Here is a 25,868-nt window from a genome sequence, read left to right on the forward strand (position 1 = left end):
ATTGGTTTTGGATATAACCCCAAACTACTTTATCATATACAAATTATTTTTTTTTTTAAGAACTGATATATGATGGCAGACGGTCAATTTAATCTGCGTAGTCCAGTAGTACCCGATTCATAGCATTTATATATAGTAATACATAAGCCCCCCCCCCCCAATCTCTGATCCATGACCGAATCAGCTCTTCCTTCAAAGTTTTCATCTTCCAATTCGGCCAGTTCTTCGTTTACAGGTTAATATCATAGTCAAAGTCTTTGATTCGTCTTAGTTCAATTGTTACATCCCACCTCATTAAACACCAAGTCTTCTCCTTTTGGCTCTTCTAAAGACGCACAGTCTGTATAGATATATATGATACTAGCGACTATATATAAAACGGGTTTGTATATATCCCTTTGGTAGAAGAAGTCCATTATACGATTAGAATTGCTTAATTAGTGTTGCAGCAGTGACCAAAACACAAACACCTGGTGCTTCTTTAGCAGTTACTCTACAGTAAATCTTTGGTACTAATAAGCATGGCAGCAGCTGGAAAGGAACGATCTTTGGAGCAAACGCCGACGTGGGCCGTTGCCGTTGTTTGTTTCATATTGGTTTTGGTCTCCATCATCATCGAATATATCCTTCATTTGATCGGAAAGGTGCGTAATCGGACCTGCAGTTGCTCAAAGCTAATGCATATAAGTATTTCTTAGCGGGTTTATGAATCTGAAACGGGTTTTTGCAGTGGTTGGAAAGGAAGAATAAACGAGCTCTCTATGAAGCACTGGAAAAGATCAAAGCAGGTTTGGAGTGTTATGTATAGTTCCATCACTTCCATGTCTGTATTTTGGTCCATGAGAAAGTTGACAACAAGGTATTCATCTGTTTTCTTGCAGAGCTTATGTTATTGGGGTTCCTCTCGCTGCTGCTAACAGTAGGACAAGGCCCCATTTCGGACATTTGCATATCGAAGTCTGTTGGGGCTACTTGGCATCCATGTAGTAAGAAGCAAGAGCCAGTCTATGCAAAGGAGGACGGAGAGAGCACTAGTTCAGAATCCGATGATGACAGCGGCCGTAGAAGGCTACTATCCGTGGTTCTATCGAGTTCCGGCAAGAATGCCCGACGTGTTTTGGCCGCAGCCGGATATGACAAATGCGGTGCCAAGGTACGTTGAATTGTTCTGCTTATTGGTATACGGATTTAGATAATTAATAAAATACGATCAAGTAGTATGTTCTTAATTGATAATATTGCAATAATCTAGCTAGCTTGACTTATTAATCGGATCGTCTAGCAACTTAACGTGCTAAATAGTCTAATTAACAAGAAAGGGTTTGAGTCAAGTAGTCTAGATATTAAGATGGGATGCAATATTCATGCAAATTAATTTGGATGGTAAATGTAGAGTTAATTAGTAACTAATTTATGGTAATTTTGTGTAGGGAAAAGTTCCATTTGTGTCATTTTATGGAATTCACCAGCTTCATATACTCATCTTCGTGCTAGCCGTATCCCATGTGCTTTACTGCATAATAACACTGGTTTTGGGCAGAGCTAAGGTACCAACCAAAATTCCTCTATGAATTTTTGTCTCTGTCTCACCGTGTTCAATTTCTCAGATTAATTTTTGTCGGATGTTTGCAACTTGCAGATGAGGAAGTGGAAAACATGGGAATTGGAAACCAGGACAGCAGACTACCAGTTCTCACATGGTATGTTTGCTCCACACGTAATTTGACCAGCATCCGGCAGCTGTGATCTTATATGTGCTGACCCTTCTGTATTACTATTTACTAGTTTTACTGGGATTACAGTATGAACTAAGTCCTGAAAGATTAACTGGTACTGTGCAGACCCTGAAAGATTCCGATTTGCGAGAGACACATCGTTTGGGCGAAGGCACTTGAGCTTTTGGAGCCGGTCACCCATTTTGTTATGGATTGTAAGTATTCAAATGCTATTATAACTGGGTGACATATATGAACTTCATTGATGATGAAGGATATATCAAAAGGTACTAATCTTTAATAATATTGCAGGTTTGCTTCTTCAGACAGTTTGTTAGATCAGTGCCTAAGGTGGATTACCTGACGCTACGCAATGGGTTCATCTTTGTAAGCATTCTCTATGCACTAGGGAATAGCAGAAAATAGATAAATGTGGTTTAAATTCTGCTTGAAAACTACTAATGCTTGTTTTTCATTCTGCTGCAGGCACATTTGGCACCTCAGAGTCAAACTAAATTTGATTTCCAGAAGTACATCAACAGATCAGTCGAAGAGGACTTCAAGGTTGTGGTGGGGATCAGGTGCGTCATTAGAATTAACTAATTACATTGACTATGAGGAAGTTAGACTGGCATGCTTTCCTTTACCACAAGAAGAAAATGACACCAATCTGGAACTAAGAATTAGTGCATTATAGCTTATGTGTCATGCATCAAAAGACCTTGCATTATTTTCAAAGTACACAAACCCTAATTAACTAAATACATCTTTCACACTTGCAGCCCTGTTATCTGGTTATTCGCCGTATTGTTCCTGCTATCTAACACCCATGGTAAGCCCTCATTTTACTTCTCCTTCATGCATCCAAGGCAGTAATTAGTAATTACCATATTTTACTTCTAATGATCATCTACTCTGTAGCTACAACCCTACATCCTTTATGTCTCACTCTCGCACGATATAACTATAATAATTCTCATTTTAAAAAAAAAAAATTGTGTTTGTTTGTTTGCAGGCTCATGGTCCTATCTCTATCTACCTTTTATTCCCCTAGTGGTAAGCAACCATCAGCTCATCTAATTCCTTTTCTTTCAAACATTCTTAGGTCCTACAAAAAGATGGATATCTAATAATCCATTTCGATTCTTCTGCAGATGATCTTGTTAGTAGGGACAAAGCTACAGGTTATAATAACCAAGATGGGGCTTAAAATTCAAGAAAGAGGAGAAGTAGTTAAGGGTACCCCGCTTGTTGAGCCTGGTGACCATCTCTTCTGGTTCAACAGCCCTCGTCTCATTCTTCACATCATCCATTTTGTTCTCTTTCAGGTTCCACTTCATCCCAGCTTTACAATACTCCGAAAACTCATCCATTTCTCTCGTCATCTTACCTAATAGCATGTCGATCATGAGAGAAATACACTACCGTAACAGCTATTGTGTCTAAATTTCTCATTTGCATCGTCATTTTACCATCACTAACACGGCTTGTTTTCTTGTTTTGCCCTCACAGAATGCCTTTCAACTTGCTTTCTTTGCATGGACTTGGGTAAGTTTCATACAGCATTACAATTATACTCTCATTTGCAAAGATTGTTAATTTACCGATCTATCTAACAATAAAAAAAGCACAAAGTCGATCATTTTTCTCTCCTGTTTTACAGTACGAATTTGGGTTGAAGTCTTGCTTTCACGACAAGATGGAAGATGTGGTCTTAAGAATTACAATGGGGTTAGTTAGTTAGTTCTCAACCTTTACATATAACGCACGCACTAATGACAATGCATGAGTTTAATTTACTCAGCCAATTTACTATGTGGTTTGAGCAGGGTCGTCATACAAATACTATGCAGCTATGTAACTCTACCACTTTATGCCTTAGTTACACAGGTAATCAGACTGTCACTTTTACTCAATAATTTGTTTCTTGCACAGTAAGAAATAAGAAATGTGAACTAAAGAATTGTACACATGTTGTATATTCAGATGGGTTCAACTATGAAGCCTACGATATTTAACGACAGAGTAGCAAATGCTATAAGAAAGTGGCACCACGCAGCAAAGAAGCATGTAAAACAGAGCAAGCATTCGGTTCCAACCAGTGCACCCGGCACTCCATTACATGGCATGTCCCCGGTTCATCTTCTGCGGCACTATCATTCCGAACTGGACATGGATAGTATGCAAACATTGCCAAGGATGTCATACGCTGAAAGAGAAGGTCCAAACGAGTCCCCATCTCACCACGACACCGACGATGTACCCTGGTCTAACCAGGGTCAGGAGGAAGAGATTAGTGCTCACTATCAACCTAACTCGGTGAACAATCCTCCACCTGGTTATGGAAACCAAATTCAACACGAAATCCAAATTCACACAAAGGATTAGCTAGTCACATAGATATCAAAGAAAAACGCTAGCGACCACATGTAACACAACAATGACCATGAAAGCCTAATAAGCTTTGCAATGGGAGAAGGGAGGACTGTAAATGATAAGAGACTGCTTTATATCTTCAATAGTTGTAAGATAGAAACGTAAATCTTGATATTCATTCAAGAAAATAACGTAATAAGAATGCACCTATAAAGTTCCCCGTTAATCAGGGTGGTCGATCATACAAACATATTCTTTGAGCTGATATTAAGGGTTACATACTTGTAACAGAAAGGATGAACTTCAAGAAAATATTCATATCAAACAAGCTTTAAGCTGGCGTCAATATATATTCGCATAATCAATATTCCCAATGAGACTAGAACAAAATCACATGTACACAACGCACAGGACATCATTTTGATTAACTAGTGATCATAGGCTTTTCATATATGTCATTTGTTAAGAGGTTAAGAACCTCAAGGAAATGAACAACATTAAAATAGAAATTACAGATACCATGAGCTAGAAACTTGGACGAATCTCAGAATACAAAATCTAAGGACCCCTTGCAAAATTGCATCAGATTTCCTTCTGCTGTTCCATGTGGTTGATTACTACTGATCGACCAACTCATACTACGTACATATTTGGTTGGGGTTCATTTGTCCTTGTAAAAGAGGACCCCTTGATAAATTGCATCAAATTTCCTTGTAGTGTTGTTGTTGATCACTAGTTCACTACTGACCAACCCACACAATTTGAATTGAGAAACATCCTTGGATTCAAATTTGAGAGGGGGGAGGGGACCAACCGATAGTATTTAATTTGGCAAAGTGTTCCTTGGATTCGAATTTGCGAGTCTATATCATTGCATCATTTTTTCTTCCAGTTTTGTGGTTGATTGATACAAATTATTTGAGAAATAGTTTGAGGTTCGTTTGTCCTTGCATGTATCATTATCAAATAGGTAAGGAGAAAAGATGATCCCAGCCCTATATTGCATCAATTTTCCTTCTTGATTTGTGGATGATTAATACTCGTTATTTGATTCAGAGAAACTGTTTGGGGGTCGTTTGTCCTTGCATTATCAGTTTTCCCTTCAAGTTTTGTGGTTGATTAACACTAATTAACATATTTTTTAGCTGATATTAATAGTTACAAACTTGTAATTATAACAAATTAAGACAGGATGAAATTCAAGAAAATATTCATATCAAATAAGCTTTAAGCTGGGCGTCAATATATAAATATATATATATATATATATATTTTCTCGTAATCAATATTTCTACACAACGCTAGGACATAATTTTGATAGTTATAACTAATGGTCATTGGCTTCTCATAAATCTCATTTGTTAAGAGGTAAAAAAACCTCAAAGGAAATGAACACCAATAAAAAGAGAATCGAAATTACATTTACCATGCATGAGCTAGAAAGTTGGACAAATCTCAGAATACAGAATCTAAGGGCAGGAAATTTATGGCCCTCCAATTGATTTGGTGGAAGTATTGTCTTCACAGCCTGCACTAGAATGAGCGACCTGCCCCGTGACCATGATTAAGTAGAATAATTCAAAAGAATAACTACAAGTATATATAATAGTTAACTAAAACATTTCACTGCTGTTAGAGTCAAATTAAGTTCAAATCCAAATATTTAACCATGAAAAAAAACTGCTTCTCCTTGGCTCCTTGCAATCAATATTCTCTATCATATGCAGAACTATTGGTAATATTCTCTCATTTCTCTACAGTGGCTTTTTTAGGGTAACTGGAAAATGAGAGGAACCTACCTGCTTCTACAACTTACTTTGAGAGTCCAAATGACCACAAATTGCACCAATTATTATTGAAAGTGTGGCAAATATTGCATGTGAACCCCTCTCTGTTATTAGGTTTAGGATGGAATCATTTCAAATTTTCTCATGTAAATTAAATAGCTATGAGCTACTGGGGTCTGTTCACAATGAGCTATCCTATATCTGTTTTGTGCTTACTTTGAGCTCAGCTGGGCCTCATCCCAACGCCATTTATAATTTAGGGTCCAAGAATAGTTCTTCTCTCTTGCATCAAATCATTGATCTTATAGGACAACAACAACAAAATGCACTACTACAGAAACTATAGACAAATACATCGATCCCTTTGGCTAGGCTCTAACTTTTGAGTATACATGTTCTTCTCTTCCTTGAAAATCTTATACCTATGTAGTAAATTATTAACCAATAGGTAATCAATTAAAACAACTCAGAAAAACATATGATCAGAAAAGAATGAAAAAACCTAGCTAAAAACCCAACCTAGTCTCAGCACCTTAATTTTGTCCAGCAACAAGGGTACGTCTATTATAATTGGAACCGTCAAATCCACAGGAAAGAAATGATCAAGTACAATATTTTTGAACATCGATCTATATAATTAATTGAGAGGACAGATATATATAGAGTCTTTTAATTAATGACCACTTAAACCAGCCTAAATCGTTAAATTCTATCAATTTTGGATGTTTTACTCGATACCTTTTTTTTAATATTATTTATTGGAGTTTTACTCGACACCTTCTTTGTTTTGTTAATCTTGCCTAAAGCCAGCTGTCAGCTACTATTACTATTGCTGCATCTATAATTCTATATATAAGACCTTAGTTAGTTCAAAATTTCATATCCAAGTTATTCTCCCCTAGCCTGTTAATTCAGCCATGAAACTACTGCTTCTTCTCCTAATTGCAATCCTTCCTGCAGCCAGGTAATGGGACTCAAGGTATCGAAAGCCGTGTATGTTTGCGTTGCCGGAGTGCCGATGGCCATCTCGACATAAAAGATACCAGAGTTGGAGGGGTAGATTCCCGATCAAGTATTCGAACAAACCCATTACCAACTTGGCGCTAAGAACTCCCCGTACAATCTACCCCTCCAACTCTGGTATCTTTTATGTCGAGATGGCCATCGGCACTCCGGCAACGCAAACATACACAGCTTTCGATACCTTGAGCCCCTTTACCTGGCTTCAGGTTCCCGAGTGCCAGCATTGCTTTTCGGTAGTGAGGGGAGCGTCCTTCGACCCCCAAAACTCCTCTTCATTTACCGTAGTAAGCTCTGTCGACCCGATTTGCTCACCTTCGGATCCATTCCTCACTCCGTCGTCCAACGGCTCCTGCCTCTACGACGGTGGAGTTAGCTCGGGCTTTCTCGGCACGGAAGTTTTATCCTACTCATGTAATGTTTTATGTCTACGCTCTTGCTAGCAGCTAGTTTCAGTAGTTTGTATATTTTTCTTGCACTAAACTGCACAACTGCTTACTGCTAACCTTAGTTTGTTTCATTTTGTACCTAGTTGACGTTGCTGCTACTCTCAAGATCTCTTTTGGTTGCGGGATATACAATTCTCTAGTTTTCGGTGGTGACGAACAATCAGAGAATCCAATCTCCGGTGTTATATATGGGACTAGGTCCCGGTCTTCCCTTAAGCCTTCTGAGCCAACTCCGGCCGGTCGTCATGGACCGGTTTGCATACTGCATTCCATCTCTGTTGCGAATAGAAGCTGAGCTTCAGGACGGCAAGGAAGGGACTTTGGACTTCGGTCCTGAAGCAGTCCTCACCGGCGACGTACAGAGTACCAGACTCATCCTCGAACAACCGAACCAGTTCTATGTCATCAACGTCACCGCCATAACGGTGAACGGCGCACAGCTGGGAGATCTTCCCACAAAAGGAATCAACTTTGGCATCGATGGTAGCGACCTAAACCGGGCGTTTCAATTAAAAACCTTTTTGTGTCAATTGTTGTATATAGCAAATAAAAGTATCGTTATAAAAACTAGGGATCGAAGGGGTAGAGATATGGGGTTTTATGATTACAAAACCCTTTTGTGTTTATAAGTCCCTTTTGTGTCAGTTATAACCTTTTACAATTTACGTTAATTACAAAACAAAAGAAAACAAAATATAATAGTACTAGAGATATGGAGTTTTGTGATTATAAACAAGAGAAAACAAAGAAACAAAATAAAGCAGAAAAGATTAGATGGAGGAGACGTTAGAGACTTAAAAATCTACCACCAAGTATGTTTCAAGACATGTTAACAACCAAATCTTCAATCATTAAGTCGTAAATCGGTATCAATCAAGAACAAACCGTGAACGCATTGCGTAAGTCCTTATTACTTCCCTTAATTACTTAAGCAAGATGAACGCACCATTACCAAGCTTTTATAATAACTGATCAAGGTATAGACGCTATCTTATCAACAAATTATTCTAAGCATTAAGATCAATGAAAGTTTGATTGAACAAGTATGCAAAACTAGTGTGGAACGCCTACCTAGCATGCAATCCTTTTTATTTGGTTTCACATATTGTCCTATAGGTTTTACTACCTTGAATTAAGCTGTATTAACTGTTTATGAGATTAAACAACCTAATTCTAACCCCACTCATAAGTTCATAATGTTCTATGTACATTGCGCATATATGAACATAAACAAACAAGAGTTCCCCATAAACCAAAACCAAATAAACAATTTGAAAGACTCAATAATTCGAAACTAAGGTTCAAAACAATATCTAAAACATTCTTAGGGCTTCAAACCTTACCCCTAACTAAGAGAGTTCAGCTACACATGGCTGGAAAATCACACAAGGTGAATAAAATATGACAAAGGAAAGGTAAACCGTGGATGATGAAGAGATCAATGATGGCTTGCGGCGGCTTCCTTGTGCGAGTCCGCAACTATAGAGGTTCTGATAATGTGAGATCGCTCGCCTCTTCCAATCTTCCTGTCCTCCCTCTTTTCTGTTGTGGTTAACTGTTGTGGTTAGGGTTAAGAAACCCTCAAAACTCGTCCATGGGCTTGCCAATGTGGTCTGGGCCTCAAAATAGAAGTTGGTCCAAATTAAAAATTTGGGCAGCCTGACCTTCGGCCACTTAAACAGTCATAACTTCTTCTCCAAAATAGGTATTGACGATCCTTAAAAAGTTCTGGAAAGTAGACTCTTGTAGCTTTCCATTGATATATGGCACATCTCATGGATCGTTTTGAGCTGATCACAATTTTCTGTCGAATTTGACTGATAATTTCTGGCAGATTTTCTAATTTCTTTCCTTTCACAACATGAATTCCTTTTCCTTCAAGATTTATCCTCTTTTGTCTCTTTTGGGCTCCTCGGCTTTATTTATGACCTAAAAACACAAATTTAGTTAATATGAATATTGTTAAAGGAATTACATAGCTAAATAGGGTTAGAAATACATTATATATCAAGAGCATATCAATCGACTCTATGGCTCCCTACACGGCAATGTCCAAGCCCTACTTCCAGGGGTTGAGAGCAGCTGTTGTCGAGCACTTCTTGGACAGTTTCGGGATGATTCCACTGAACGACACGATGACGACAGGTTTCGAACTGTGTTATGATGTTGATAAGTATGGAGGAGCAGACGTATTTATGAGCAGGGCACCAATAGTTATGCTCCACCCTCTATATGGAGCTCAAAAATACCTTCGATTGGTTTGTCGGTCAGGGCTGTCTCGCCATCATCTCTATTAATTACTGATACTTTTGGGAGTGTGCCAAACTTCTTGGGGGTGCACAGCCAGATGACATATAGGTTCCTCTTCGAACTTGACAAATCCAAGCTGTCGTTCACTTCCAATATGTGTTGAAGAAACAAGCTAGGATGCTAGGAGTGAATCAATTCCAGAATAATGCATGTTGTGTGAACTTAATTATCTTAGTTTATTATGTATCATGAATCTATGTGAGACTAAGCTGATATCGTATCCAGAACGTCGATCATGTGGGTTATGTACGCATTCTATTAGTACTTGATAATATCCAATTTGGAGCTCAATTATAAACCATCTAATTCATACAAACAATCACAGCTCAAATTAACTATCAAAAAGACCCAGAGAACCCAAAAACAAAATTCCAATAACGTAGTCATTAAAGAAAATTTCGTTTCTTTTGGTTTTAACTTGCCTCGTAGAGGAAAGCAAACAGATTACGGTTTTACCTGGTAAAGTGAGACAAGGCAAGAAAGGCGCCGCCTTTGAAGATTGAAACAACGGACTTGGAATGAACCCCTAGAAGCTAAAACCCCAAAACCTAACAGTGATTCAGTGATTAATGCTACGATTTAGACATGGAATTAGATAATTCTCCATCTTCTGATTTTTACGACAATCGAAAAGCCGGAACAAAAACATAACTTTCATCGAGCAAACACAATAATCAATATGATCTGGAACACAATCAAAATCCCAATGTACCTCATTCATTCCCAGTTTCCCTCGGAAGGAAATCTGCTGTGCCCAAAAACCCAGTGCCAAACCTGTGCCCAGGGGCGGATCCAGGAATTCAAACCGGGTGGGACTTGAATTTTCACTAAAAAAAAAAATGTTCGACGGCACGTGAGAGAAAAAGTATGCACATAGACAAAGGGCCATAGTGAGTCTTGCCCCTTGAATGCATGCTTATACAAAACAACATATGTAAACTCTGTATATGTAACATAAAAGAAGCTAAATAACATGTCAATGTAATTCAAAATATATAGATGTAATGCATCTCACTAAATATTTACAAATGTGATGAAGACTAATCAGGGATGGAACTACCTTCAGGCTTGAAAGTGTCAGAAAAAATGATGAAATTTAGTGTTAATTCAATCACTCAACCCCGAGAGAGAGACGAGTTTTGGACTTCTTCTTTGGTCTAAAGTTTTAGACTTTACTTCTTATCTATGTGGTTGATTTATCCCTCTTTTTATTTTATTTTTTTGAATAGGGATCCCTCTTTTATAAAAAAAACAAAAAACAAAAAACAAAAAACAAAAAAACAAAAAAATTAAATAAAAGAAAAAACAAAAAAAAAAACAAAATAGAAACATTAGTTGGGCAACTGGAGTGGGCTAAAGTGGGACTTAGGCTGGACAAAAACCTTGCAATCAAGATATGATAAAGAGAAAGCAAGACACCTATATGCAAGTAATTTTTCTTCAAAATATTTGGGTGGGACTTGAGTCCCAGGTTGTTATAACTTGGATCCGCCCCTGCTTGTGCCAACCCTCATATCATGACATTTGTCTTCCAACTTAACAGAGATCAACACTGTTAACTAATTATTTTCATCTTCTCGTTTAATTAAAAAAAAAGAGATAAAACATATCAAGTATTCCTTCACTCCAACTGTTTCATCTTCCTTGTCGATCTGTATTCTTTATCTTTCTCTCCACTTTTGCAACAAACCCAACCCAGATTCCTCTGTTTCTTAATTCCAACAACAATGCTGGGCATTTTAAATTTTAACCCGGTTAGAAGCTGATCCCAATTTGTGTCTATATTAATTACGAGCTGAAATTCGATTGCAATGGAGGAAACTTGAAGAGTGATTTGATGCAACAAAGAGGAGAATGCGCTATGGCAATTCTGATTGCTGTTGGTAATCAATTGCTGCAATTGATCAACAAACCGTTTTGAGACGAAATCAAATCCAAATGCATAGTTTTTAACTCCAGAACCTCAATCCGACGCCTCCTCTGTTAAAGCCGATGACGACGAAAACGAAGACGTAGAAATTTGCTATTGTTGTTTTTGGACAATGAATCGAAAAGAGTTTGGTTGAATTTCCAGTAATAGTTGACAAGATATTGGATGAGGACGCGGAGGTGTTGGCCAGAGAAGGTAGGAGAAGAGGCGGAGGAGATAGGGCCGTGGGATTGGGCTCAGAGTTCAAACGATGTAGATGAAGAAAATAACTTTACAAAATCTGGGTTTGAATCAGTGTTGATAGAAAGAAAGAGAAACAAGAAGAACAATATTTTTTCTTAATTTTATTACTTATTTTTTTAGAGTTAACAGAGTTAATGGGGGTCTTTGGGACAGTGATGATGTGTCGAATTTTAATTTATGGCACAGGATTGGCACTGGGTTTTTGGGCACAACAGATTTCCTTCCGTTTCCCTCGTCTAATTACAAAAACAAGCATAAATGAAAGAAAAAGAATGGATACACATACCATACAGATGGATACTTATTGATGCTATCCATGTCATTCAGGCACATATTCGATAGAGCTAAAGCCCAAGGTAGGAATGAAACTAAAACCCAAACACCTGTTGACTAGCTCTTGTCCTTCACTCCTTCTACTCCTAGAAAGAGGAGAGAGCTGGAGGCAACACTGCGATTTGCGAAGAAGAGCAGCTAAAGCTGAAGACTTAATTATACTAAGGTGAAAAGTCAGTATTAACCCTAGGAATCCAATTTATTTACGGATACGTTTCCGATGCGTTTCCGGAAGTTTCCAACGTGTTTTCGGTGTTTCTGAGAAAACATTATTAACCTAAAATGCACCGGTTACCGCCGGGTGCCGCTGGAAACGCATGAATACGGGCGGACGTAGCCGGAAAAGAGAGAATATGTATCCATAAAGAAACAGGATACTTGGAGTCAATACTAACTTTTCGTCCTTATTTAAGTGTTAAACACTAAAGCACTACAATGAAAAGTCATTATTGCCTCTACCTATCCTATTTATTTACGGATACATTTTTGACATGTTTCTGGTAGTTCCCCCCGATGCTTTTCTGACGTTTCTAAGAAAACATTATCAACCTTCAAGGCACCGGCCACCAAGGTGTACAGTCAGAAACATGATGATACGGCTGGAAGCAACCGGAAAAGAGTGAATACGTGTCCGTAAATAAACCAAACACTTGGGGGGCCATACTGACTTTTTGTCCCTGTTGTTTGCATGTAACACTAATACACTAAGGTGAAAAGTCAGTATTGCCCCTACGTATCTAATTTATTTATGGATACGTTTCCGGACGTTTCAGTCGCGTTTCCGGCGTTTACAAGAAAACATCCTCATCCTACAAGGCACCGGCTACCGCGGGGTGCCGCCGGAAACTCGGGGATATGGCTAGAAGTAGTCGGAAACTAGCAAATACGTATTCATAAATAAACTGACACTTGGGGGCCATATTGAGTTTTTGTCCCTGTTGTTAGCATTCAACACTAATACACTAATAGTGAAAAGTCAATATTGTCCCTACATATCTGATTTATTTATGGATATATACGTTTCCGACGCATTTCTGAGAAAACATCCTTAATGTACAAGACACCTGCTACCAAGGGGTACCGCCGGAAACGCGTGGATGCTGCCGGAAACGAGAAAATACGTATGAATAAACCAAACACTTGGGAGCAATATTGTCATTGCATCCCAGCTTTCAGTGCTTCGCATAAACAACCAAGTCGTTGAGCGCTTCATTCCCACTCCCCCCACCGCCAGGTCTCTAGCAGCAGAGACGACGAGAATCGGCTCCACCCATTTCAGGTACTTGTGCATTCTGTTTCTCTTCTATTTCAATCCCTTTGTTTCATCTCTTCAATAAAAAAATAAAGTTTTGAGTTCAAGCTAATTGAGGGATGTTATTGTTGGGGTCACTTGAGAATGCATTGGCTTTACGGGGAGGTTACCATTGGCCATTGCTTTGAAGTGCTTAGGTAGTGAAATGGTGATGGATTGCGTATTTGAATTATAAGGTGATCTTTTTGCTATGCTATAGGGAAAATTGTGATGCTTGGTTTAGCTATGAAAACTTTCTGGCACTTGGTCATGTATGAGCTTTGGTTGTTATTGATTAGGTAACTGTTGGCTCAAAAATCGTCCCGGCCACGTGTCAATGGGTCGGGGGCTTCTTTGGGCTACACGTGTCCTTCTGGTTTGGTGACGTGTGCGATAGCGTGCCAACTCGCGGCCGAGAGGCCAAGCGAGGTTTTGTTCTGATATGTATGTAGATGCGCTGTCTTGACTTCTGATCAGTCGACTGTGGGCCGAGGAAGGACCGATCTCGGCCGCAGTGTTCTCTCTGCCTTGGATGCAAGGACTTTAACACGGATCGGCTAGCAAGCCGATATTGATGCTGTGTGACTAGGTGAATGTTGTGATGGTGCAAATGCAAGAATGTAAAGTGCACCAACTAAAATGCAGGAAACTTAAAGATAACGTAAAGAACACGAATGTAGATTGTAGGAACGATAATGCGGAAAAGTAACGAACAGTAAGATAAATTGCAAGTGAGTAAAGAACGATAATGTAAATCGCGACAAAGATAGATAAGTACCGGTAAATAAAAACGATAAGATAGACACTGAAGAATTGATATGTGTAATGCTGAGAAGCTGAATTGTATTGAGATAAAAATGTGTAATCGCGTAGAGTGTTTGGTCGAGGACCTCTAACAAAGAATCCTAAGGTCCTTTTTATAGTGAAGTAAAATAAAGAAAACGCAATCCCAGCTTTAAACACAGGGATGGATTACAGGTAAATCATGGATTAAATTGTAATAAAGCTCGTTCAATCTGATTGCCACAAGTTTGGTAACTGTAGTGACGTCTCCCTTGAAAGCGCCATCTTTGAGATTGAAATTGTAGTAACGTCATTCCCGCAATAAAACTCATTCAACCTGATTGCAACCATTTTGGTAACTGTGGTGACGTCTCCCTTGAAGGCGCCATCTTTGACCGTAATTTAGCTTGTAAATATCAATCAGTCGACCTCGTATGGGTTTGACAGGATATAACATTTATTCTCCTTACTTGGCCGCTGCAACTCACGAATAGCCGCAGCTAAATAAGGTGTATGTGGCTCAATAGCCATGTTCGCAGCTCAACCTAAGGTGACCGCGACTCAACATAAGGCGTCTGCGGCTCAACATAAGGCATCCGCGGCTCAACATAGGGTGTCCACGGCTCAACAGCCATGTTCACGGCTCAACATAAGGCGTTTGCGGCTTAACATAAGGCGTCTGCGGCTCAACATAGGGCGTCTACGACTCAACAGCCATGTTCACGGCTTAATAGCCGCGGTCATCATTTTTGTTAATAACCGCGGTTATTTAATAAGCCATGTTGTGCATTGCGGCTCAACAAGATGAGTCACGATATTTACTTATTAATGGCCACGGTCATTAATGGACCTGTCCATTTGCTCAAGATTTGCAAGCATTATTGTATGTCATGAGTTTTACTTTTTTTTAAAAGTAAAAACACAGTTAATGTCTGCTTCTTCATCTTCATCCGGCCAACCCTGCAAGTACGATGTGTTCCTCAGTTTTAGAGGGGAAGACACCAGTAAGATCTTTGCCGGCCATCTCTACTGAGCTCTGCAACACAAAGCAATCAACAACTTCGTCGATTCTCAAGAGCTCAGTAAAGGACTAAAGGCAACAAGATTTCGGAGCTACTGACATCTATTGAGGACTCCAAGATTTTTATTGTAGTTTTATCTCAAAACTATGCCTCTTCCACTTGGTGTTTGAAAGAGCTTGCCAAAATCTTGGACTGCATGAATAGAAAGAAGCAGATAGTGCTGTCGATATTCTATGTACATCCCTCTCATCTACGGAAATTTGCACAAGCTTTCGCCAAACATGGAAAAAATTCTAAACTAGAATATATATAACAACCATGAACCCGGCCTATCATGCATGGTGCCACTACCACCACAGCTAGAACAAACAAGGCAATTTAAACCTAGTATCTAGCAATTGTCATCTATAAAAATGCAGGCCAGGATCTCCATTTTTCAAGACCAACTTGTTTTTTTTTTTTATTTTTTTAATTAACTTTACTAAAACAATCCATAATCATAAAAGAAGAAAGCATCTGTATCTTCGCTTGGATGAAAGAACAAACAAAATTCACAAACTCACAGCTGATTCCATCTTTTATCTGTTCAGAAAGCTAGGCAAGATTACACCGTGAAAATTACTAATGTCACGCATCTCCGAAGTAAGGAACACACAGAAGGTCAGGGGAGGGGACAATGACACAACACTTTAACTCATGATTTGATCAAATGAAACTACATCACATCGTACAACTGATACAGAGTAGCACACAGCATAAGCTTAAGAGTTAAGACCAAGAATGAAGAGTAAAACGAGCATGACTTGATCCAAAAGAGAATACAGCATATTGTAAGATTAATGTTATAAACTGCACTGCTCATGCTTGATCCAAATGAAACTGCAGCATATCATAAGCCTCGAAGAGTGCACAAAGGTATACCCTGTTAAAGCACAGGCTATAAAATTGATAAAATTGATGCAGCCTAATTATCTTCCAAGGTTTTAGCAGGATTCAATTCAGAGTGAAGTATAATAACATGATTAACATCCAACAAGAAGAAGAAAAAAATTCATAAACACATAATTCAGAAATACATTCTTTTATTTACTTATATAAGAGTCTTGACATTGAAATTAAAAATGAAAACAGAAAGCAACCTAAATAGCTCAATAGGCAAACTTTGCTAAAAACAGACCAGAAAACTAAACTAGCATAACCATAAGGTAAAACCAACCGTCCAACAATCCCAACATTCTTAAAGGTCACCGCCACGGAGACGGAGGACCAAGTGAAGGGTGGACTCCTTCTGAATGTTGTAATCAGCCAGGGTACGACCGTCCTCGAGCTGCTTGCCGGCAAAGATCAACCTTTGCTGGTCCGGTGGGATCCCTTCCTTATCCTGGATCTTGGCTTTGACATTATCAATGGTATCCGAGCTCTCAACCTCCAAAGTGATGGTCTTGCCTGTCAAAGTCTTCACAAAAATCTGCATCCCACCACGAAGCCTGAGCACCAAATGCAGAGTCGACTCCTTCTGGATATTGTAATCCGCAAGAGTCCTGCCATCCTCCAATTGCTTACCAGCGAAAATCAACCTCTGCTGATCCGGTGGGATCCCTTCCTTATCCTGGATCTTGGCCTTGACGTTATCAATCGTGTCGGAGCTCTCAACTTCGAGAGTGATTGTCTTCCCGGTGAGAGTCTTCACGAAGATTTGCATACCACCGCGAAGACGGAGCACCAAATGGAGGGTGGACTCCTTCTGGATATTGTAATCGGCCAAAGTTCGGCCATCCTCCAACTGCTTACCGGCGAAGATCAACCTCTGCTGGTCCGGGGGAATTCCCTCCTTGTCCTGGATCTTGGCCTTGACGTTGTCAATGGTATCAGAGCTCTCGACCTCGAGAGTGATCGTCTTCCCGGTTAGGGTTTTGACGAAGATCTGCATACCACCCCTGAGACGGAGCACCAGGTGGAGAGTCGACTCCTTCTGGATGTTGTAGTCGGCGAGGGTACGGCCGTCCTCAAGCTGCTTTCCGGCGAAGATGAGCCTCTGCTGGTCAGGAGGGATGCCCTCCTTGTCCTGGATCTTGGCCTTGACGTTGTCGACGGTGTCGGAGCTCTCGACCTCGAGGGTGATGGTCTTGCCGGTTAGGGTTTTCACAAAAATTTGCATGATTGGGATTGAATTTAGATCGAAAGGAAATCTGGATTACTAGGGCTTGTAAGAGGCTTTCTTTGATAATTGTGAGGAAAGAAGGGGACTGGAGGGTGGTTTATATAGAGGAGGAAGCCGACTCCATATCCAATTCTTATGCGTGAAGGAAGATGAATTTGTGGTCCGCAATAGATCTACCGAACGGTCCAGAACCTTCCAGGTGCTAAATCCAAAACCCAGGCTATTTTGGATATATTTTCCTCGGGAAAACTTCTGTTACCTTCTGGAATATGGTTATTCACAAAATATTTTATGCCATATGTAAATTCTGCTCTTTCCTTCTGTCCTCTTTGCAAAGGTAAATGTTTTCGTGATCATACAGCTTCAGAGCTCAGCTAGAAGAAAATATATATACATTGTTCATTTTAACACCTTACTAGAAAATTTTGGCGAACAACATCAGAACTACACGATTAAATCGAACAACATCACTTGAAAAGTTTAGTCTCATGTTAAAAATTATATTCGACATCGAATCATCTATTAAATAATTTATTTTTTATTGAGCGTAACGATAACTTCTTGGTTCTTGCAATTACTCCGATTAACTTTTCTTGCTCCAAACTTGCTGATAAGGTATTAAGGTACTCATTTAGTCATTTATTCACCATAGCAAATCTCACCTTCCGAGTGGAATTGATGTATCATTGAACATTCATATATGCATTTGTTCCCTTATTATGAAAAGGAAGGGATTCAAGCTAGCCATTTGGCTATTTAAACTTAGGATTAATTTCAGTTTACCCCCATCAACTTTAGGTTAATCATGTTAGTCCTTCTTCTTTCAATTTCATCAAAAACACCCCTCAACTCCCAATTTTCATCAGCCGCGCATGTTCAAACCTCCAATCTCTATCAAATTCCTCTGTCAAGTGATGACTTGATATCAAGAAGAAGAAGAAAAAAAAATAGACAAATTGCATTCAATCCCACCAAAATCACTAAGGTTAGGAGGTTGTGATGGGAACGAAGATGTGTATCGATATGAGGGAAAAATGGTCCGAAAGGTAACTTTCAGAATTTGACTTTCTTTTTGATATCAAGTCATCACTTGACAGAGGAATTTGATGGAGATTGGAGGTTTGGACATGCGCAGCTGATGAAAATTGGGAGTTAAAGGGTGTTTTTGATGAAATTGAAAGAAGAAGGACTAACATGATGATCGACCTAAAGTTGATGGGGTAAACTGAAATTAGTCCTTAAACTTAATTTGTGTGTGGAAACTAGAGTAGCAAGACATCCCCTTTTCTTGCCAAATTGCTAGCTTGGGAAGTTGTCACTTCCAAGTCTGTTTTCTGTTTGTTCAAATGTTCAGGTCTGAATTAGTATTGAAGGAATAGTAGAAATGAACTAATAAGTAACAACAGAAGCACTCGACTAAAAGTGGCTTCCCAGCAGGTAAATGCAAAAACATAAACATGAGGAGCCTGCAAGACACAACAACATTCTCCTAGTTCTTCAGACAATTCAGAACTTACATGAGTGATAAAGCATGACATTTAGAATGCAAGGGAAAGAAACCCTGAGAGAGAAATCTAGCATCTTAGGAAGTAGTCTGGGGTTCACATCCAAAACCGATTGGTAATGGATAGAGTGGCCCAATTCTTTATAAACCCACAAGCAAGGTCTTATATTCTCGATATGGGATTCATATCTCAACACGACCCCGCACGTGTGGCGAATTTTCAAGTCAAACATATGGACAACTTTTGGGTGACGTGGAGTTCATATGGTTGTTACGCATTCACAAATGGACGTGGGTAACCCGCTTTGATACCATGATAAAGTAGTCTGGGGTTCACATCCAAAACTGATTGGCAATGTGAATGGAGTGGCCCAATCCCTTATAAACCCACATGCAATGTTTCATATTCCCGATGTGAGGATTCATATCTCAACATGAACCATAGTTATAGGGAAAATATTTATTTCCGGACTAGTATGTACATGTGTGTCCGGACTCTCTCATGATTACATACTTTTGCCAATATAAATCATAATATTAACTTTTTAAAAGTTGAATTAACCAATATAGATCACCTCTGTGAAAAATAAATTTAATAAAAAATCGTTTGCTCAGCCAAACAAATGGAAGGTTGATCATGAGACTGGTAACTTTCATCAGAACTGTCGATTTGTTTATTGCAATCTGCTAAGCAAACGAATTTTGTTTACATTGATTTTTTACAGAGATTATCTTTATTGGTTAATTGAACTTATGAACGGTTAAGATTATGATTTACATTGTAAAAAGTATGTAAATAAGAGAGTCAGGACACATACATACATACTAGTTCAGACGTATGTATTTTCCTAGTTATAGTCCCTCAAACTGATCACTTCAACATCACTCACCAATACACATTCCATATATTTCCACCAATATGCTAACAGAACTCTGTCAATTTGAAAGCATCTGCTAATGGTTCTGGTCTCAGAATTTTCCATTGCGGCATGATTGACCTTCTCAAAGTGAAGCCCCAATGCCATCACATAGAAAACTCAAAGAGAAATTCTCAAGTTGGATTATATGACAGCTTTTCTTAGAACAGACAGAAAACAGGAAATCAATAACTTGGGTGACAGCAGAAGCCTTAAACCAGCAATAAACTGGTATAAAAGCCAAATGAAACAATATATTCCGGTTTCCACGCATCAAAATCCTTTTTGCAGTGTTAACATCTGGAAATATGCTAATACAATTACCAACAATAATTGATTCACAACTCAAGATCTATATGATTTGAATCTTGTTTTCTCCAAGATAAGAAAGAAATGCAGAAGCAATGCAAACACAGCTGATAACAGGATAGGTCATACAAACAAGGGATAATTTGTAAGTTCACAAACACAATTAGGCAGAACTTTACAATAACAACATTTAGTTGAATTTAAGTAATAGACACAAGTCTTGACAATTAAGAAGAAAAAACATAAGCACTCTCTAAAAAGAACATAAAAGAAATTGTCAGGATATGCAAAATAATAATCCTGCTTCATGATTACAAGAAGGACTTGTTGAGATATAAATCTCACATCGGGAATATGAGACCTTGCCTGTGGGTTTATAAGGGTTTGAGCTTCTCAATCCATTACCGATTGATTTTAGATGTGAACCCCAGACTATTTTATCAAGACTCTCATTTTTAAAGATATATGCATAATATGACTTCATGCTTATCATACGCCAAGGGACACAGTTATCAGACCTTCAAGAAAAAATCACTCCTGCAAACTTTGTCATATCTATTGCTACACACCCCATGAAGAACTGTAATTTGGATAGTGAAGGTAGGAAACAGAGTTCTTCTAATTATGCACACATGGTCTACATACAATGTCCATAAGCAAAATAAAAGAGAAATTTACCATACGGATCAGATCAGGAACATCAATACATTATTAAACTGAGACATAAGTTTCACCACGCAAATAACACTAACCATGGAATAACATCAACACAAACATCAAACACAACAAATTACTGACTCTCTTGTCACTGGAACTGATATAGGCTATCATTATAAGAGATAAGCATGAAGTAGGATTCAGAACTTCTACGTAGAAACAGAAGTAAACACAAAAGTAGAGAAGAGAGAAGTTGTTGAGCTTCTATTAGAACCAATGTGGATTAAAAGAGAGACAAAAGATGATAAAACACAATAAGCAATTTTAGCAGAATCTACTAGTGTAGCCGTTACCCCCAAGATGTATCAGTCTGTGCAGAAAAATGAATTTAGAACAGGAGTAGTAGGGAGGTTGTGTTTAACTTTGAACATTCCAGTCCCTATGGGCATTGGTATACCCATAATTATTCTTTCACTAACTCCTTCAATCTTGTCTACTGCCCCCTTTACACAAGCATTAAACAATTGATCATCTGTACGCTCAAATGAAGCGCCCATTAAAACACTTTTGCTCATCTTTTGAAGGCCAAATCTTGTCATTCCAAGAACTAGACCCGTGGATGTCATTGCATCCGCTAAAAGCATCATATGGCGATCATCTATGTTCATTCCATGTTGCTTCATAGTATACTTTATATCCTCTATGATAGAAATTCTCGCAGCTTCAATCCCAAGTGTCTGCTGCACTTCAATAATGTTATTACTAGTGGCTTTACAACCATCTACTCCTTCAGTGTTCATTACTGCCTGAAGTCCCTTGCCTTCAGCAAACAACCTGTACCTCTTTACTTCTCTTTTATCAACATCTGCACCTTTAACTTGAATAACTTCTTTATCCTTTTTCACATCACTTTCATCAATGACAACACGCTGAACTGTCGCTATGCCCCTCACACTAACATAAAGTCTTTAATCTGTAGAGCTCAAAATAAAGTCTTCGTCTATCTTTGTCCTGAGAAAACACTTCCAAAGTTTCGCTATCTGGAACTTGAATATTCTCTTGCATCAGTTTGACTCTCAGAACTTTTAAAATTGATTGTTTCACAACATCAACATCTATAGACAACTGCACATCTCGAATCATGACCATATCAAGCTTGATGACTATACATGCCTGTCTGGGAGTCATTCGGATCTCTATACTCTTAGCCACCTGCCCTAAATTTGTGCTCCCAATTCGCCCTGCTACCATGCGTGCAATCATCGCATTATTATCACACTCAAGTACTGCAGTGATGATAGGTGTCTTAATATTTTTGGTTCCATCTATTATCTCCTTTATCCGAGGTACTCCAAGTGTAACGTTCATGCTAGCAACTCCAGCGAAGTGAAAGGTTTTCAGTGTCATCTGTGTCACAGGCTCACCAATACTTTGAGCTCCAATTGCTCCAATTGCCGTTCCAGCATCAATCCTTTTTGAATGATAACGAGAAATACAAGTATCTAGAAAAACCTCCAGCTGTCTAGAAGTGACACCAGAAATACTTTTGACAATCTTCTCCAGAGTTTCAGATTTCACCTCCCAACCAGTACTTTGATTCAACATCAAATTCTCATGTGTTTTACTTGGTGTTTTTACGTATTCATCCAGGAATTTCTCTATAGAACTTTTAAAACCCATAGATAAACCATCTTCAGGAATCATATCTTGTTCTGAAAGCCTGCTTCTCACTACTTCATACACTTGTTCAGGAGACAGGCTGCTATCAGTTTTTCTAGTAGGGCATGTGGCCTTGGCTTTCAGAAACATTCGATATAAGTCTACCGGAGCTCCACTGTTCCCTTCCATCATCACAGGGTCCATACCGTCATCCCCATAACAGAACTGAACTATACCTCCATTTGCAACCCGTACTGTTTTATCATAGTGGACTGCAAGATCCTCTAAAATCTTTGACAATCTACGTGACATGTACCCAGTTTCAGCAGTTTTCACTGCTGTATCAACAAGTCCCTCTCGCCCTCCCATTGTATGGAAAAAGACTCTGTAGGTGTCAAGCCACTGTAAAAGGAATTAGCAACGAACCCTATAGCTGCAGGCATCTTTGCGTTCCTAGGGAAATGTGGAAGGCTTCGATCTATGAAACCATCAGGCGCACGACGACCACCAACAGATTGCTGACCAACACAAGCAACCATCTGGCTAATATTGATAGCAGAACCCTTGGAGCCACACTGGGACATGATCAAGGGACTGTTTCTCCAATGAAGCTTTTGCATGCACAGCTTTCCAGTTTGATCTCTAATCTTGTTCAACACCTCAGAAATCCCAGCCTCAAGTGATTCATGTGTTTCCAGCTTTTGTTGATTATACAATTCTATCTGGCTGTCACATTTGCCATAACCTTCCTTGATGATCTTTTCTTTCTCATCATATAAATTGTCACTTGGTTGTACATCACTAAGCCCAATCGAGAATCCATGGTTACCAATCCACCGTGCACTTAATTTAGCTAGGCGATTCATGCAAGAAGCAGCAGCATGAGCTTCGTAGTCTCTGAGTAGAACAGAGTAAAGTCCATCCTTATTGCCATTTCCTAGAGTAGCCTTCCCAAGTTGCCCAGCTAATAGCTCACTGTTACGAAAATACACAAAACCATCATTTGAACACATTGCTTCTGTTTCCCTTCCATCATCGGTCCTGGTGGAGCTGTAGGATTTCTCCTTAACAATAAGATTCAGAAAGATTCTCACATTTGAGTTTGGCCGTACTAAAACACTAAACAGCTGCTTACCTGTCCACAGCTCTACTGGCTTGACTACAGTAGGTGTTGGCAAATCAACAGAATCCTTGCCATCAAGCATATATGAACACAGGACTACAGGAGTGCAAAAGATGCACGGTCGTAAAATGTGTCCTTCCTTGTTATAAGGAAAGCAGAAGTAAGAAAATCTTGTGTGGAAGCAACCAAAATCTCTCCATTTTTTGGAGTGCATAGATTATTATGCACCCCCATCAACATAAGCGCCTCACCACGAGCCTCCTCAGTTTGTGGGACATGAGTATTCATTTCATCACCATCAAAATCAGCATTATAAGGGTTGCAAACAGATTCATTAAACCTCAACGTCCTCCAATGCGGCATAATCCTTGCCCTATGACACATGACAGACATACGATGCAAGCTTGGTTGCCTGTTGAAAAGAAGAATGTCCCCATCTTCTAAATGCCGATCAACTATGTCACCATATTCGAGTCCAAGAGCACGACCATGTCTGTTAACTTTCATTGTGCATAAGGAGCCGTCTGGTTTTCTCAACATTTCGGCACCTGGGTACTTATAAGGCCCATTACTGACACACAGCCTCAACTTGTCAATATTATGCTTGGAAACACGTTCTGGATAACTCAAAGTTTTAGCCATTTCCATAGGGATTCCGACCTCAGTGATTTTCAGATTAGGGTCCGGTGATATAACACTTCTCCCGGTATATTCAACACGCTTCCCGCTCAAAGTTCCACGAAACCTCCTGTCTTCCCTTTGAGGCGCTGCACCAAACCACTCAATGGCTTCATAGGCTTATGAGCTCTAGAGCTCAGCGGAACGATTACACGAGCCTCACTATTTATATACTGTGCAACCTCAATCTGAAGCTCCTGCCAACAAGCCAATACCCCAGCAGGGGAACTTCCTGCAGATGATAGTTGCAGTCGAAGTCTCGCATTTGCTTGGATAATCCTCTGCAGCCTCACAGTCACATCATCCTCATTACTCTGCGATCCACCCATAATAACCGAAGACCGAATAGCTACAGGCGGCACAAGAATGCAAGTAAACAGAAGATTCTCCGGTCGAGTTTTAAGACACAGGAACTGGCAATCCACATCAAGCATCTTCCTAAATAGAGAATAAACTCTAACCGGGTCAAGCAAAAAACTCTGCTGCACATTATTAACCGCCTTGGCCGGAACCACCGACTTAAACTCCTCGACCACAACACCAACACCATTAACAGTTCGTTGCGAACGATCATGTTGAATTCCCACATCGCCCGGATCCCTCCTCACATTACCATTCACATACCCACAATGGGAGCACTTAACTGCTCTATGATTCGTCAAGGGCTTAACACACTCCTTCACTGTCTCCCTCATCATCTTCTGGCCGCTTCTCAATTTCTCATCGAACAAAATTCTAGAGCACAATTTACAGATGCACTTCAAAATGTTCACAACAACATTCAAATACCCAACATTGAAAACAGGGAGGGAAAGCATGAAATACCCAAAGTGTCCCGGGCAGTCGCGGAGCAAGTGGCGCAGTTGCCACTGTAGCGGTTGGCAGGGCCCAATCTGGGGTCCAGCAACCCACCTGGGATGGGATTCCCGGTGACGGAGTCGTAGTACATGCTCTGAAAGATTTGGGCCTCGGCCATTTTGGCGATCTCCGACTGGGAAAGAACGTTGAATTCCCATTGGGCTATTCTGCGGTGATATTCTTGCTCAATTTGTGAAGACCACTGGTGGCTTTTGGGTCAACCATGGAGAGTGGTTGTGCTCGGTCGGAGCGCCACGTTCGGGGTTTTTTTGTCTGCCGGGACTACGTGTATGACCAGGTTCACCAATACCAATGACGGTCAGGAATCATCTGAAATTGAGATCAAAATATATATATCCTGCGAACTGAAAGGATCGAACCTTCAAACTGAGTGACACAACCGAGATGCATTACCCATTGTGCTGCCGAACCAATTGTTTACTGCAAACAATTTATCTTTATTTATTAGGTCATTGCGTTACTAATGATTAGCAAACTTAATAATATAGAAACTGATGAAGAATAAAGTGTAGAGACAAAGAGATAGCAAGAGAGTCATCTTATTCATTGATAGGAGCCCTTTATATAAGGAATTACACAATACCAATATGGTAAGGATATGAATACATAGATCTAGTCTAACTACATATCCTATTGGCATAAGGCCAAGACACACATAGAGAATATCCTAGAACAACTCCCCTTCGTGCCGTGTGCTGATATGCCGATGGTGCTGATCTGTT

General features: G+C 39.5%; 3 protein-coding genes across 3 annotated transcripts; 1 reads left to right on the plus strand and 2 right to left on the minus strand.

The window, feature by feature from the left end:
* Positions 1 to 445: 445 nt before the first annotated feature.
* On the plus strand, positions 446 to 4,336 carry LOC101305865 (MLO-like protein 6-like). Its single transcript, XM_004304365.1, has 15 exons — positions 446 to 644; positions 731 to 788; positions 882 to 1,153; positions 1,431 to 1,547; positions 1,640 to 1,700; positions 1,842 to 1,930; positions 2,028 to 2,102; positions 2,202 to 2,296; positions 2,498 to 2,547; positions 2,731 to 2,771; positions 2,870 to 3,043; positions 3,228 to 3,263; positions 3,379 to 3,446; positions 3,545 to 3,605; positions 3,702 to 4,336. Exons 1-15 carry the CDS (start codon positions 522 to 524, stop codon positions 4,101 to 4,103), a joined length of 1,722 nt encoding a protein of 573 aa, XP_004304413.1. The 5' UTR covers positions 446 to 521; the 3' UTR covers positions 4,104 to 4,336.
* Positions 4,337 to 7,559: 3,223 nt separating this feature from the next.
* On the minus strand, positions 7,560 to 17,478 carry LOC101308493 (ubiquitin-60S ribosomal protein L40-like). The gene is made up of 3 exons (XM_004306191.1): positions 16,508 to 17,478; positions 9,242 to 9,258; positions 7,560 to 7,838 (listed from the first exon to the last, which is right to left on the minus strand). The coding sequence occupies exons 1-3, from the start codon at positions 17,415 to 17,417 to the stop codon at positions 7,560 to 7,562; spliced, it is 1,206 nt and encodes a 401-aa protein (XP_004306239.1). The 5' UTR covers positions 17,418 to 17,478.
* Positions 17,479 to 21,172: 3,694 nt separating this feature from the next.
* Positions 21,173 to 25,543, minus strand: LOC101308790 (DNA-directed RNA polymerase III subunit RPC1-like). Its single transcript, XM_004306192.1, is given in 7 exon segments — positions 21,173 to 21,767; positions 21,769 to 22,849; positions 22,852 to 23,683; positions 23,686 to 24,335; positions 24,338 to 25,111; positions 25,114 to 25,292; positions 25,527 to 25,543. Coding segments are annotated over 7 exon segments (4,128 nt in total).
* Between the last annotated feature and the right edge of the window lie 325 nt (positions 25,544 to 25,868).

This window comes from Fragaria vesca, linkage group LG6 (genome assembly GCF_000184155.1).
Source record: "Fragaria vesca subsp. vesca linkage group LG6, FraVesHawaii_1.0, whole genome shotgun sequence".
In the NCBI taxonomy this organism is placed as follows: domain Eukaryota; kingdom Viridiplantae; phylum Streptophyta; class Magnoliopsida; order Rosales; family Rosaceae; genus Fragaria; species Fragaria vesca.

Coding starts and splice junctions, on each gene's coding strand:
- LOC101305865 (XM_004304365.1), top strand. CDS start 522: ATGGCAGCAGCTGGAAAGGAACGATCTTTGGAGCAAACGCCGACGTGG. Junction 1,701..1,841: donor AGACTACCAGTTCTCACATG/GTATGTTTGCTC, acceptor GGTACTGTGCAG/ACCCTGAAAGATTCCGATTT. Junction 2,103..2,201: donor TACGCAATGGGTTCATCTTT/GTAAGCATTCTC, acceptor ATTCTGCTGCAG/GCACATTTGGCACCTCAGAG.
- LOC101308493 (XM_004306191.1), bottom strand. CDS start 17,417: ATGCAAATTTTTGTGAAAACCCTAACCGGCAAGACCATCACCCTCGAG.